This window comes from Chinchilla lanigera, unplaced genomic scaffold, assembly GCF_000276665.1.
Source record: "Chinchilla lanigera isolate Chin_1 unplaced genomic scaffold, ChiLan1.0 scaffold00083, whole genome shotgun sequence".
NCBI lineage: Eukaryota > Metazoa > Chordata > Mammalia > Rodentia > Chinchillidae > Chinchilla > Chinchilla lanigera.
In genome coordinates, this window is record NW_004955484.1 from 3,413,993 (window position 1) to 3,429,174 (window position 15,182).

Sequence of the window (15,182 nt, forward strand, 5' to 3'; positions counted from 1 at the left end):
ATATATACACACACACACACACACATAATATTTCAGGCTGTAGCTCAGGCTGGTTTTGAACTCACTATGTAGCCCAGGCTGGCCTCAAACTCATAGCAATCCTCCTGCCTCAGCCTCCCAAGTGTTGGGATTACAGACATGAACCACCACTCCTGGCCCTGTTTGTTTCTGCTTTGTAAATCTTCTTTGCTGGGTATGATGGTGCATGCCTATAATCCCAGCACTGGGGAGTCTGAGGCAGGAGGATGGCTGTGAGTTTGAGGACAGCCTGGTCTACATAACAGGACCTTATCTCAAAAGAACAAAACACAAAACAAAACAAAAAACAAAAAGAAGTTTTCTTTTGTCTATGATTTCTACTGAGTAACATTTGGACCATTCTTTTAAGAGTATGATGCACTGTGTTAGCTACTGTTATTCTGTAATTGTTTTGTTATGAAATTTTGTTTTGTGTTTTCATTGAACAAAAAGAAAGCTCACGGGCTCCTAGTCAGGCCTCACTTGCCTGGGAGGGGCCCTGAGTCCTTTGGTCCCTGTCTGTCACAGGCCTCTGCCAGGGGCCTGGTTTCTTGTGCCCCCACCCCAGCTTTGGCTTCTGTCACCAGGCAACCTCAGTGGCCTCTTTGGCCTTCTCCCACTGCCCCCATTTCTATAGGGCTCCGGGTGGACCCCAGATGGTGCCCAGGTTCAAGACTTGATACAGGCGAATGAAGGTGACCCCTGCTCTGGTGTGCGCATGCGTGGTTTATCAGGGATCAGCAGTCACGATGCGCAATAGGGTTCAGTGCTGGTGCCCGCGGAGGCCGTGGGGGGCTGTGGGGCTGGCAGGGCGGCTGGCCCTGAGTGTGCCCTGTGTGTGGGGAGTTCCAAGCCGAGGGGCATGACTCACAGTTACAGATGGGCCTGAGAGGGGGAATCTTCCGTCCTCACGGAAACCTGGGTGCCGAGGCTTGTGGTGGCTTCGTTTATTATCATCAAGAGCTGGGCACAACCCAGATGCCTTGCAGGTGGGTAGATAAACAATGGTCCATCTACACAGTGGATTGTTGCTCAGCAAGGGCTAGGAGGGGACAGCTGACACGTGGGACGACTGGGCAGAGCCCCAAGTGCCCAGGCCGAGGGGCGGGCATGAGGGGTGGAAGGCTGTGTGCCTGTCAGTGTGGGACAGGTGGCACAGGTGGGAAAAGTACTGGCTGGAAACCAGACGGCCCTGCTTAGGGCTGGGCAGGAGATGTTCATGCCGGAGTGGCCCTGGGGGGTCTCTCCGGGCGCATGGAAATGGTTTCTGCCTTGATTACTATCATGGTTCCATGGTTTTATGCATTTGTCAGAATTCTTAGAATTGTGCATGGGAACAAAGGTGAATTTTCTGTCTGTAAATTATACCTCAATAAACCTGAAAAAAAATTCGACAGCTGAAAGAGTAGTGTTTGCAGTGGATACTGTTGGCAGGGCAGCTTCCAGGGGCTGGGGATGGACCCAGGGCCTTGGGCATCTAGCAAGCCTCGTCCTGGCCCAAGGGGAAGCACTTCCGGTTCATTCTGTGGGAGCAGCCCCCAAATCCTGCCTGGTTCCTCTCACACCCTCGACCTATGGCCGTTCCCCAGACCGCAGGAGAGCCAGGGGCTCAAGGGGACAGACGAGAGCCCAGTCAGACACTGAGGCTTAGCGCAGGCTCCACTGCTGGCCAGCCCAGCCTCATCTACAAAATGGTGGCAATATTTTGTACCTCACAGAGCCCAGCGAGCAACAGATGGGATGACTGTGAGAACACTGGGCTCTCAGGAGGGTTGACTTTCCAGAATGACAACGAGCCCGAAATCCTGTCACACTTCTTACAAGCTGTGTGCTTGCAACCTTTCTGGGCTTCAATTTCCTCACTGATTAAAAAGCCTTTTATGGTCTCATTAAATAGTGTTGAGGATTTAATGGATATAAAGGCCTTGGCCCTGGGTCTAGAACATAGTGAGCTCAGGAAGAGAGCCCCAAGGACCCCCGTATTATCATACGGTTACCAAACCTGGATATATACATATATATATGAAATGTATGTTACCTATATTAGATATCATATATTACATATATATTATATCCAATTGACATGGAATAGCAGATAAACGATGCATAGGTTTTTGGGGTTTTTTTGAATTTTTGAGATAGGGTCTTGCTGTGCAGTTCAGGCTGGCCTTGAGCTCACTTTGTAGCCCAGGCTGGTCTCGAACTCGCAACAATCCTCCTGTCTCAGCCTCCCGAGTGCTGGGATTGCAGGCGTGTGCCACTATGCCCAGCACTTGTTTTGTTTTTGAGACAGACCTCTGTATATAGTTCAGGCTGGCCTTGAACTCACTATGTAGCTCAAGCTGGCCTTGAACTCTCAGTGATTCTCTTGCTTCAGCCTTTACACCACCATGCCTAGCATCAGTGAATAATTTTTTAGCATAAGTATACCCCACATAATATTTGGGACATACTTATGCTAAAAATAATTCATGACACAACTACACTAGAAGTGTTTATCTGGAATGCAAAGGTAACTAGACAATCAGAACTGCACCTGGCAGGGGAGACGCCTTGGGACCGATTTGAGGAGGAGACCTTATCTGGAGATGAGTGGAGGGTGGATCGTCTAGTGCTTCTCCATCTTACCTGCAGCCTGAGTCCCTCCCGGCTTCACCTGGTGTCACCTCGTTCAGGCAGCCTCTGGGCTGCGCGCCCACCGCCTGTGCATCCTTGGTTTGCTCTTGCTCCCGCCTGAGGCTTCCAGCCAGCCAGTGTCATCGTAACTCGCTCCTGGCTAGGGCAGCCTTTCCCGTGTCCTGAAGTCGTGTCTCGAGTGTGCGCCTGTGTGGCCGGCAGCCGGGGCAGGGTGTCCGGGTGCAGGCAGCAGTGTGGCGGGTCCTCTGCGTCTGGCTGATGGCTGAGTGGCAGCACAGCTCTTACATAATCGGTTTCTCTCCTCCTTCTTTTTCCAGAGCCAGACTTCACACTGAGCAGCTGCAGTCGGGGAAATCAGAGAAAGCGCCACCCAGCCTGAGATTCTGAGGGACCTGCTGGGGACGCCGCTCTTCCTCTTCCTCGGGAAGGAAGACCCCGAGGCCACCGGCTGGCACCAGCTCCTGGGCTGCGATGGGACTGGGAGCCGCCACCCCCAGGCTGTCCTCCGCCCTGCCGGGCAGATAGGGCAGCTGTGCCCAGGAGGATCCGCCCTCTGCCTGCTGTCCGGCACCTCCTCCTGGCCAGCTCTTCCTGGACTGGTGGCCACCTTTGCTGACCCGAGGCCATGTAGGCACCGCTCAGGCCTTTGCACACACGGCTGGGGACAGCGCCTCTGCTCTCAGGGGACCCAGTGCACCACCATGCCCCGGGGACTCACCTGTCTGCTCTGTGAGTACTGGGGTCCCTGGAGACCTTCCCTGGGAGGCCTTGGGCCAGAGCAGGCTCTGCTGTAGCCATGGCAACCAGGGTGTTCTTGATGGTGAGAAGTTGAGATGCTTCTAGCCTCCATGCAGGCGGCCTTGGGGACAGGGACTCTATGGCTACCCTTTGCCCTGCCTGCCACTGACCCCAAGCTCGGAAAGGCAAGCTGGGCATGCGCCCGGGCTGGGAGGGTGCGGTCATGGCTACAGAGTGGGGAGCCTCTGCGGTGGCATCGTGTCACCCCTGCAGACACACTGGCACTGGGGAGCACGGTGGGGCGGAGGTGGCAGAGGGGAGAGTTCTGTTCTCCCTGGGTGTGGCCCGTGGGGGTGGGTAGGGACTAGGGACCAGGGATCAGGGACCAGGGACCCAGGACAGGTGGGACACATGCCTCCAGGAGCCTGGAGAAATGGTCACCTCCCCTCAAGCCCTCCCTTTGTGACAGAATAAAACGGAAAGGCATGAAGATAACAGTGCTGTCTATAAAAAGAAAAGTAAGTTAAAATGAGCACAGGAATAAAAAAGAAAGGAATTGGAGAGCGGCTGGGCCTGCCGGGTGGGAGGCTACACCGCGCGCCTTGCAGACCCCAAGACCCAGTAGCACTAACTCTGAGTGAACACATTTCTCTGGGCCGCCCAGGGCCCACTGAGAGTGCGGCTGGCTTGGAGCTAGGTGCCCAGGAGTGAGCCGGTGGGTTTCCTGGTGTTGAGGAGCGGGGGAAGCAAGTGCGGGTGAGTGCCCCCAGGCCAGGCAGCGTCCATCGAGGCAGACGCAGCGTTGGTGACAGCATGGGCAGAGGCTCAGCGGTGGGGCTGGCAGCGGCCAGGCCACAGAGCCTGAGTAGATTGGGTGGCTGAGGCCTGGAAGGCTGAGCAGAGAGTGCCAGAGATGGCAGTGAGCGCTGGGGCCGGGCGGGGGCACGGTTGGAGGTCTCCGTCTGGGCTGGGGGAATGCAGGCGGAGGGGCAGTGAGAGGCAGGAGAGCCCCAGGAGGCGGCTCTCAGGGCTGGGCCAGGACCAGCTGGGGGTGCAGGGCAAACTGGGTGGCTCAGGACAACAGAATGTGCTCTCACCGACCAGGGCCCTGAGATGTGAAATCGGGGTGTGGGCCAGGCATGCGCCCTCCCAAGGCTCTGGGGAGGCTCCTTCTGTCGCCTCCAGCTGCAGGTGGCTCGTGGTGTTCCTCGGCCGCGTCAGCGCTGTTTGTCTCTGTCTTTGGCCGGCCTTTCCCTCTGTGTATCTCTGTGTCCCCTCTTCTTACCAGGACACCAGTCACTGGAGTTAGGGCTGTGGATGTTTTCATCTGGAGATCCTTCCCTCAGTGACATCTGCAAAGACCCTATTCCCAAATAAGGTCATACTCTGAGTTTCCAGTGGATACCAACTGGGGGGAATGCATGAGGGTGGGGTGACACGCCTCATTGGTCACTGCACAGAAGGCCACCTTGGGGAGGGCGCGGATCGCCCCTTCTACTCACCACCACCCAGGCCAGGGAGCCAGGAAGGGAGCACCTTACACGGATCTTTCTTCAGCCGCCACTTCTGCCTTGCTGCTTCTCATCACTGGAGGGAGAGAGGCGGAAGGGCCTCCTCACCAGGGTCAGGAGCGCGCTTGGCTGTATGGGTCCCAAGGTGACAGGTGGTCATGCACTGGAGGTTTTGACTGTCCTGTTCCTGCCCGGTCCCCCATTTCTCCCGGTGGAGGCAGCAGAAAAGAAGCAGAAAATGAGAAACGGTGGCCCAGCTGCCGACTCCAAGTGTGCCGGCCCCAGGCTTTCCTGGGACAATAATGCACCCACCTCGGCCAGGCTGAGGTGAAGTGGGCACTGAAGACCCAGCCCGTCTTGAGGCTGCACAGCCGGCAGGTCCTGAAGGCTCTGGAGAGACACCGTTTCCAGAGTAGGACTTGGATGGAGATGGAGTGCACAGCCTTCAGTGACTGCCGCACCCGGTGTAGACAGGAACACTCCTTTAATTGTATTTATTTTATTTTATTGTGTGTGTGTGTATGTGTGTGTGTGGAGGGGTTAAGACAGTCTGGATGTAGCCCAGGATGACCTCAAACTTGAAATCCTCCTGGCTTAGGTTTCCTGAGTGCTAGGATTATAGCCACACATCACCACACCCAATTTAGAAATATTCTTTTTCAATCCGACGGAAATTTGAATTTCTCTGGAATCTCTGTGGGTCAGGTATAGACCTGGGGATACCAGTTACTCTAGGTCTGTGGCTTTGTTTTGTTTTGTTTGCGACACTGAGGGCTGCACCCAAGGCCTGGTGCCTCCTGGGCAATCACTGCATCGCTGAGCTACACCCCACCCCGGCCCTGGTCTGCGGTCCCTGAAGTGTGTCCCGGGACCAGTGGTCACAATTTCATCTGGAAATTTGTCCTAGAGGCACATTCTCTGGCCCTACCCCAGACCTGCTGGATCAAAGACTGTGGGCAGGACTGGACTATTGGGACCTCAGACAGCTCCCCATGAGAGCCAAATGAGCTACAGGTGAACCCGGAAATGCAGGCGTGCAGTGCTCAGCTAGGGAGACCACACTGTGGGTACCAGCATTAGGGATTCACGCAAGGGTTAATGGCCTGGCCAGGTAATGAATGGACTAGACGTGGTGCTGAGACAGGTTGGGGCTGCTGCTACAAGCAGAGGAGGCCCTGGGCTTGGGGGAAGGAGTCCCAGTGGGACACTGAAAGAGTGTGAGGGGACAGGCTAGGCAGGGCCAAGCAGAACGGGAGCAAAAGCCCCAGGTGCAGGAACCATCTTGACCTCCACGGGCGGGTGCCAGGTGGAGAGGCTTTATGATTTTGAGACAGAAAGCGGTGATGTCAAAGAGGGACAGACTTGTGCTGGTCTGTTCCTCAGGCCCACTACTGTGTCAGGTGCATGGGGATGGGGAAGTCAACACAGATTACTGCCAGTTTGAAACCTTGCAAAAGCGTGGTTGTTAAGATTCTGTGAAAGGGAAGGGCAGGCAGCTGCAGCTCACACAGGGCTCAGGGGTAAGGAAGATGCTCTGTGAGGTGTCCCAGCAGGTGCAAAGGCCCCGGGGTGGCAGGATCCAAGGAGGGTGAGGCTAGGGGAGGAAAGAAGGTGACCTACCAGGTAAAGTGGCCAGGCCAGCAGGATGAGGGACAAATGCTTCCAAGTTGCCAGGCAGTGAGTGGGGGAAAGTCTAATTAGTAATTCCTACTCGTTATGAGGATGGGTCAGGGTGGTGCCTCAGCCTGCCTGGCTACTTTTGCAGAAACCAAACCAAAACATATGAGGATATTTACTACTTCTGACAGTAAGAATATGAGTAGATATTGGTTATAGAGAGTAAAAACTGCCCAGCAAAATGTAAAGAACATAAACTCCCACAGAGACCTGGTACATTGCTTTCTACAACACTTTTCACTCAAACTCATGGAAACAAGGAACAAAATTCAAAGCCTGCTATGTATGTGGATAGTATCAGGTCATGCTTTTATTTTTTATTGTTTTCCTCAATACTGGATTTTTTTTTTTTTTTTTCTGGTACCGGGAATTGAACTCATGATGTTGCGCTTGCCAGGCAGGCGCTGTGCCACTGAGCTAAATCCCCAGCCCCTCAATACTGGATGTTGAACCCAAGGCCTCAGCACTCCTACTGCCCCTTTTATAAATTTTTAAATTTTGAAACAAGGTCTTGCTAAGTCACTAAGTTGCCTAGACTGGGCTTGAACTTGCAGTGCTCTTGCCTCAGCCTCCCAGAGTGCTGGCGTCACAGGAGTGTGCCGCTCCACACCGCTGGATCATGCTTTTTATTTTTATTTATTTATTTTTAATTTTTTTTGTTTGTTTGAGACAGGATCTCACCATGCAGTACAGACTGGTCTTGAACTCACTTTGTAGCCCAGGCTGGCCTCGAACTCACAATGATCTTCCTGCCTCAGCCTCCTGAGTGCTGGGATTACAGGCGTGCGCCACCACGCCCAGCTTGGATCATGCTTTTTAAACATGTCACTAAGCATATTTTAAGTATTTTTCTCATCACATAAACATATCATTCCTTGAAAATGTGATTTTTATTGGCCACATTCACTCATACGTAATGTCTTGGCCACTTACAGATTTTCACTATTATAAAATAATGCTGTAGCAGTAAGTCTTTATCCATAAATACTGTGGTTATTACTCTCTTTCTTGTTTTCCTTCCAATTTATGAGTTTAGTGGGCCAAAGGGTGTGGCCTTGATTAAATTTGTTAATAACAAAACTTGCCAAATTGCTTTCTAGGATGAGAATGCCTGCTTCACTACTTGGCCAGCATCAGATATTAATAAAACAAAACAAACGCACAAAAACCTTTCCATTTCGATAGATAAAAAAAATGGCATCTAATTTTTTTAATGGTATTGGGGCTTGAACCCAGGGCCTTGGGTGAGCTAGGCAAGTTCTCTATCACCGAGCTACACCCCCAGCACTTTTTATTTTTTATTTTGAGACATGGGCTCGCTCAGTTGTGCAGGCTGGGCTCCAATGTGTGACTTTCCTTCCTTCATGTCTTCAGAGGCCAGGACTGCAGCAGGTGCCACCGTGCCCAGCTAATTGTTTTAATGTGAATTTCTTTCTTTTATTAGTGAGTTTGATCTTTTCATACATCTTTCCTTTTTATGTTCTGTTCTTTCTGCTCTGATCCACTTAACCCCTACTCATATTTATTGCAGAGTCAGATATTTTTTCTGTCCAGAGCAGTGGAGATCATCAAGGTTGTTTTTGAGGTTACAGTGACCCCTTGCGGTAAAGGCAGCTTATTGGTTGCAGGTTCAGCCTGTGTGAGATCTGCTTAGCATCATCCCACAGCCACCAAAACAGAAAGCGCTGTGGGCCACTGGCGTGATCAGGAGGATGTCAGACAGAGCAGGGGGGAGAGTACTTTAGGTCATTAGAGTCACTTTTAGAATTGGAACTAGAATCCACATCTGGGTCTCTGGATGGAAAAGTCCATGTCCTAGAGGAGGGGCTGAGGTTGCCTTGAAAGGGAGACTGAGCCTGTGCCCTGGGGCGGGAGCTGGGGGAAGGCTGGAGACCAGCCGTGCTTCCCAGTGGACCTGTGGGGTAGACATGGGTCACCATGGGGACTGCTCATGACTGCCTGTCCTTGCTGGTCTGGGCCCCAGGCCTGGGAAAGCACTGGGTACAAAGCATTAGGTGGGCAGGCTCCCCGGGGCTCTGCTCCTGCCGCCACCTTGCCCATGAGTACTCAGAACCCAAGGAAATGGATGAGAGTGGGTACGGCTTGCACACTGGTGTGGTGGGGCCACGGTGCCTGGTGCTCACGAGCTCTCGATGGGTGTGGTCCACAGATCTTGGGATCCTCCTTGGTGTGCCCTTGGGGAACGAGGGTCTGACCCAGAATAAGGAGTGCGCCGTCACCGGCTTCCTGCGGGACAAGCTGCGGTACAGGAACCGGCTTCAGTACATGGTAACCACATGCGCAGCGGCCGTGTCCCCGTTCCCAGGCCCAACAGCTCACCTGGTGCAGGGCCCTGGACGCTGAGGGCCTCCCTGGCCTGTGTCAGCCCCAAGTCACCACCGCTCACTGTCCACCATGCCCCAACCCCTAACCACACATCCAGTCTGCACTCTGTCCCCTTCTGCTGTCTCCCAGAACCCCGGCCCCGCTCCCAGGCCTGACCTTAGGTTGCCAGAGTGGACTGCAGCGACTTCTTGTGAATCCCAGGCACTTATTCCTGGCAGAGACACAGACCGACAAATCGAGATGTTTGGCTCTTCTCCGAGAGTTGGCTCTATAGGTCTGCTTCTAAAAATGGTTTTCTTAAGAGATAACTCATTCCACAGAATCCACCCACCTGCATTGTACAGCGGGTTGGGTTTTGGTGTCCACAGAGTTTGGTGTCCATCACAGTAAGCTTGACAGCACACCCCCTACCCAGACGCCGTGTCCTTGACTATAGTGGGGCCTCAGCTTGGGCCTGGACTTAGGCCTCACCGGGGAGGTGGTGATCGTTGGTTTCACTTGGCCTGTGACTGTGACTGTCTTCGGTCCGGTTGGGAGCCAGGGTGTCTCCTCCCTAGAGGGCCCCGCTGCCATCCCTGGGCTCGGCATCACCCGGGGCTGGGGGCCGTGTAAGCCGTGTCTGCCTCTGATGTCATGGTTTGTTGCGTCTCTCCTAGAAACACTACTTCCCCATCAACTACCGGATCAGCGTGCCTTACGAGGGGGTGCTCAGAATCGCCAACATCACCAGGCTGGTGAGGGCCCCCGCCCAGGCCCGGGAGCCCCCTGCCCCACGACCCCCGGCGGCCCCGTCCCTGCCCTTGCCCCAGCCCAGGCTTGCCACAGTGGGTGCCTATGGGGCTCCTTTGCGGGGTTGGGCGGTCACGGTCTGTAGGCCGTGTCTGCGGGTTCCAGGACTCTTCTCCCCTCAGCAGAGGAGCCGGGTGAGCGAGCAGGAGCTGCGCTATCTGTGGGTCTTGGTGAGTCTCAGCGCCACCGAGTCGGTGCAGGCGGTGCTGCTCGAGGGCCACCCGTCCTGGCGGTACCTGGAGGAGGTCCAGACGCTGCTGCTGAACGTGCAGCGGAGCCTCGCGGTGAGCTGTGCAGCGCATCTGCGGGTGTCGGGGGCTGGGAGGCCAGCGAGGAGCACAGGAGCCTGCCCGGGGGCCCCGAGGCGCGGGGAGAGGGGAGGGGTTCGAAAAGGGAACCTGAAGGAGCGGAGCATGTGGGCAGGCAGGGAAACGTGGGACTCATGTGGGCAGGCAGGGGAACCTGGGGCTGTTCCCGGCTTCGCCCAGCGCTCTGGGCCCTGCTGAGCAGGTCACGTGAGCCTCTGAATTTCTTTTTTTCTTTCTTTTCTTTTTCTTTGCTTTCTCTTTCTTTTGGATTGAACCCAGGGGCTTTGTACTGAACGATCTCATCAGACCTTTTTTGTTTGTTTGTTTGAAACGGTATTGCTAAGTGACTAAAGTGCCCCAGCTGGGCTGGAACTTGAAGTCCTCCTGCCTCAGCCTCCCAGAGTGTGCCACCAGGCCCGGAGGAATTTTTCTACGTCCGAGAAATGGGGCTCCTTTGTAGGGAGGAAGACTAGGTGAAGCACGGCAAGGGATTTTCTAGGGCAGTGAAATTATTCTGTATAACTTGTTAACAGGGGGCCCAGGACAACGTGCATTTGTCAAAACCCAGAGAGCTCCAACAGGGGGTGTGACCCTTAATGACTATGAGTTGAGTTAATTTAAAAAAAAAAAGAAGTTCCTTTCTACACACCAGGGTTGATCTAACGCTTTGAGGAGATGTCCTCTATAAAGCCCAAGTCATACTAAAAAGTAAGGCGGCAGAATTTTCATCATCCCCAGGAAGGCCACCTGTCCCTGCCAGCCCTCCTGAGACCCTTGGTGCGCACCTGCCTGGGGCCACCTGCTGCCAGGCTCTGCCAGTTGCCTGCCGTCATCTACCCACCAGGCCCTGAGCGTCCGGCACCAACTGTGAGTGTCGGAGGATGAAAGAGCTCAGGGAGCAGCAGCTGTTTTTGCAGCTGCCTATGACCAGCCCAGCCCTACAGCCCGGAAGGAGCTGCCTCCATCCCCGCAGAGGCCGAGAGGCCCAGCCTGCACCTTGGTGGCTTGTGGTCATAGGCAAGATGGGTGCCCAGGCAAAATGAGCCTGGGGAGGGGGTGTTGGGGTGTGGAGGGGACATTTCTGCCCTTGTCTTTTTCTCAAGAGCATTTCTGGCTGAAAACAAATATGTGGGAGCAGAAAAGAGGGATATTGGCCCTTCACCCTGCCTGACAAGGGCTGCCCTCTCGATTAAAGTAGTGCACATGGGGTTCTTTTATTATTCAGACGTAGCTAGCTTATTTTTATTTTTGTTCTTATTTTCGGTGCTGGACACTGAATTTCTGAGCTATACCCAAGCCCTATAGCCAGCTTTAAATCTCTCGTCTTCTTCTCCTTCTCCTTCTTCTTCTTCCTTCTCTTCCTCCTCTTCCTTGTCTTCCTCCTTCCCCTCCTCATCCTTTTCTTTCTTTCTTTTCTTTTTCTTTCTTTCTTTCTTTCTTTCTTTCTTTCTTTCTTTCTTTCTTTCTTTCTTTCTCTTTCTTCTTTCTTTCTTTCTTTCTTTCTTTCTTTCCTTCTTTCCTTCTTTTTCTTCCTCCTTCTCCTCCTTTCTTTTTCTCCCCTCATTTTATAAGACAGACTGGCCTTGAACTCACTGTATAGCCCAGGCTGGGCTCAAACTTACAGTGACCCTCCTGGCTCAGCCTCCTGAGCGCTGGGATTACACATGCGCACTGTCATGCTTGGCTTACATCTCTCTTCTGACACTGAATAGTCTGTGACCTAGTTTTTAAGGTGGAATGCACATACAGAAAAGCCACCCTTTGGGTTTCCTTTGCTTGTAAATCTCTCAGTGCTCATACAGTGTGGGAGGTCTGGCCTGGGATGTGGGTGACAGCTGTTTCCAGCTATTGCTTCACCCCTGGGCTTCAGATTCATCACTTGTTTTTTTTTAAATATATGTTCCAACACTGGGGATTGAACCCAGGCCCTTTTTATGGAACTGCATCCTTGTCCTTTTTAAATTTTGAGACAGGGTCTCACTAAATCCCTAAGTTTCCCAGGCTAGGCTTGAACTTGTAATCTTCCTGTCTCAGCCTCCAGGAATGCTTGGATCATAGGCTGTGCCTCCATGCCCTGGCAGATCCATCAGTTGTAAGAAGTGCTGGGAATGAAGTTTGAAATGGAACCTATGGTAGTTGTGGACTGGTTCCACAGTTGAATTTTATGTCCCCATCTACTTAGAGATACCTGGATTCTGGGTCCACATTGTTCTGGTCTTACACATCCCTCCTTTCTTAAATTTCCTTTAGAAAATAAACACAAAGAAAGAGCCAGGCGTGGTAGTCCACACCTGTAATCCCAGCACTCGGGAGGCTGAGGCAGGAGGATCGTTGCAAGTTTGAGACCAGCCTGGGCTACAAAGTGAGCTCAAAGCCAGCAGGAACTGCATAGTGAGACCCTGTCTCAAAAAAAAAAAAAAAAAAAAAAGAAAAAAACCCATGAAGAAGATTCTAGATAGAGACCACAGGGGCTGTGCTGCGAGGGAGCACGCTTTACAATATAAAACCTGCCGTTTGACCACTTTTAAATTGTACAACTTAGTGGTGCTAATTATATTCACAGCGTCAGGCAGCCATTACATCTGCCTGATGGAGACCACTATGAAGCAGCCCCGAGCAGGACTTAAATTAACCAATTGGCTTTTGATGTTTACGTGTGAATCTGTCTAAAGCCTAGGCCATTTGTCTGGAAGTGGGCAATGGACTCAGAGTAAGTGAACCTCTGTGAGTCACTAATCCCTACTAAAACCTGTAATGGTGGGTGAAGCCAGAAAGCCTCAAAGGATAAGACAAGAGCACAGCTAAGGACACCTGGATCCAGTCTCAACTAGATAAAGACTATAGCCTCAGGCATCTCACTGCTGGGTGCATTAACTTAATCCTTATTAAGGATTAATTTAATACCTTACCTGGAGAAGTCCTTCAGTGATTCCACCCTTCTTGAGAACTCCCCTCCCTTCTGATAACCAAATAAATATGGGTCACCCAGAAAAGGTCTTGGTCTTAGCCCTAAGAGAATCTCAAATTCTGTGAGAGGGCTTTGATCCTCCTGGAGCCCTGAAATCATTCCATTTGCCTCCTTTTATTTAGCCTTCACCATACACCCATTCAGGAGATTGTGGACCTGATCAACCCACAATAACTAAGGGATATTATTAACCCAGTATCTGCCCATTTCTAGAACCTTCCCTTACTCCAATGGAAACTACCCATGAAGCATTCACTCCCCATTCTCTACCTCTCTGCACCCCTAGTAACCTGTAATCTGCTTTTGGTCACCATATATTTGCCTCTTCTTGGTACTGCATAGAAGTGGAATCATGCAGTATTTGTCCCTTTTGTATCTGGTGCTTTGCACTTTGCATATTTTCAAAATTCACCCATTGGCCCCTGATCTCTGGGAGGCTGAGGTAGGAGGATAGCAGGAGGAGTGAGGTTGCTGTGTCACATGGTAATTCTGCTTGGCTTTTCCTAGAGTGCTGTAACAAATGAACCCAACCTGGGAGGTTTAAAGCACACACTGGCGAGGTGCAGTGGCACATGCCTATAATCCCAGCAGTTGGGAGGTTGACGCAAGTAGCAAGTTTGAGCTCCCCCGGACAATTTAGTGAGACCTTGTCACAAAACAATAAACGAGAGCTAGGTGTGGTGGCGCATGCCTACAATCCTAACACTCAGGTGGCTAAGGCAGGAGGATTGTTGTGATTTTTCTAGACTCTGTTTCTAAAATAAACAAACAAACAAACAAACTGAACCTGCCCTGCAGGCCAGAGAGGTGAGACATAGCTCACAGGCTCCTGCACTGCAAGTCTGGGGTAGCACGGGCCAAATGACCCCATCATTCTTGTGTGGTGTGACTCCCATCTGTCACTAGTCCTGATGGTTTCCTCCTTTCCAGGATGTGGAGATCAGCCCCCAAGTAGAAGCTGTATTGTCTGTCCTCAGTACCCCAGGCCTGAGCCTGAAGCTGGTGAAGCCCAAAGCCCTGCTGGACAACTGCTTCCGGGTCATGGAGCTGCTGTACTGTTCTTGCTGTAAGGAGCTTCCAGCGGGTGGGGCTGGGGTGGCAGAAGACCAGTGTCTGGGCCCGTCAGCACCCTCAGGAGATACGCTCTGTTCTCCAGAGTGTCAGGCCCCTTCTGGAAGCCGAGATGGCCCTGAATATAGACCAGAAAGAATGAGTGGCTTGTGGGTACCATGGTGCACGCCTACAGTCCCAGCTATTTGGGAGGCTGAAGCAGGATCACAAACTCAAAGCCAGCCCGGGGGAACTTAGCAAGACCCTGTCTCAAAATAAAAATTAAAAAAGGCCTGGGGAGGTAGTAACTCAGCACTTCCTGGGTTCAATCCCCAGTAATGTAAAAAAAAAAAAAAGTGACTAGGCTGGCTGGAGGCTGGTCCTTCATGTCCCCTGGAGCCTCTTTTTTTCCCTTTATCTCTTACAGGTAAGCGAAGCCCCATCCTAACCTGGCAGGACTGTGAGGTGCCAGGTCCTCAGCCCCACCATCCAGAGCCCTCGCTGCAGTGCTCTGCCGCCCTGTTGTACCCGCCACCTTAGACGCCCCCCACCTCCTGCCTGGCTTCCTGGGCTTAAGCGCCGGACCCCAAGTCAGGGCCCAGAGCTGAGGTCTCTCAGCCTGAGCCACCCGTATGCTGACCCTGTGTGGGCACTCCTGACTTGTCCCAGGAGCTGGGCCGGGCCTGAGATGCACACCTTTTGGAGAAGTCCTGAGCCAAAGCTGGGCTCAGCTTCTGCCTTCCGACCTGACTCTGTCACCCACGGCGTGGTGGGGGCTGCGGGCCCCTGGCTGCAGGTGGTGCTGGAGAGTACCGTGGTCACTGCAGCCAGAGCTGCGCTTCCAGGCAGCAGGCAGAGAGGTGGGGACCACGTAGGACTCCAGGACTCATGGTGGCTTCCCAGCCAGGTGGCACTAAGGGTGGAGCCAAATGCCACATCTTGCCACAATGGATGCTATTCTAGTTTTTTCTATTAAACACCTGCTTGTTTTGGTTTGGTTTGGCTTGCTTTGCATCTGCCATGGTGAACTCGGTCAGCCAAGGGCAAGTGGTGAGATGAGCAGTGTGGCTGGCCCAGCCCCGGGCTGGTGGTCAGCATCCGCACTTGGAGTGGATGGAGCGTTACCCAGGGACATTCGAG

The 15,182-nt window shown here is 52.8% G+C and overlaps 1 protein-coding gene across 5 annotated transcripts in view; it reads left to right on the top strand.

Annotated features, from left to right (window-relative positions):
* Il34 (interleukin 34) overlaps positions 1-15,039 on the top strand; it is a 66,792-nt gene extending 51,753 nt beyond the window's left edge. For 2 of the 5 annotated variants that reach the window (XM_005403487.2, XM_005403488.2), the window contains exons 2-8: positions 2,973-3,384; positions 8,752-8,870; positions 9,057-9,201; positions 9,584-9,661; positions 9,839-10,000; positions 13,923-14,058; positions 14,470-14,559. In XM_005403487.2, coding sequence (XP_005403544.1) covers positions 3,357-3,384; positions 8,752-8,870; positions 9,057-9,201; positions 9,584-9,661; positions 9,839-10,000; positions 13,923-14,058; positions 14,470-14,473 — 672 coding nt within the window. In that variant the 5' untranslated portion in view covers positions 2,973-3,356 and the 3' untranslated portion in view covers positions 14,474-14,559. Of the gene's footprint in view, positions 1-2,972; positions 3,385-8,751; positions 8,871-9,056; positions 9,202-9,583; positions 9,662-9,838; positions 10,001-13,922; positions 14,063-14,469 lie in introns of those variants that run through there. The other 3 variants (XM_005403492.2, XM_013503872.1, XM_013503873.1) reach the window with 3 other exon arrangements.
* Positions 15,040-15,182: the final 143 nt, after the last annotated feature.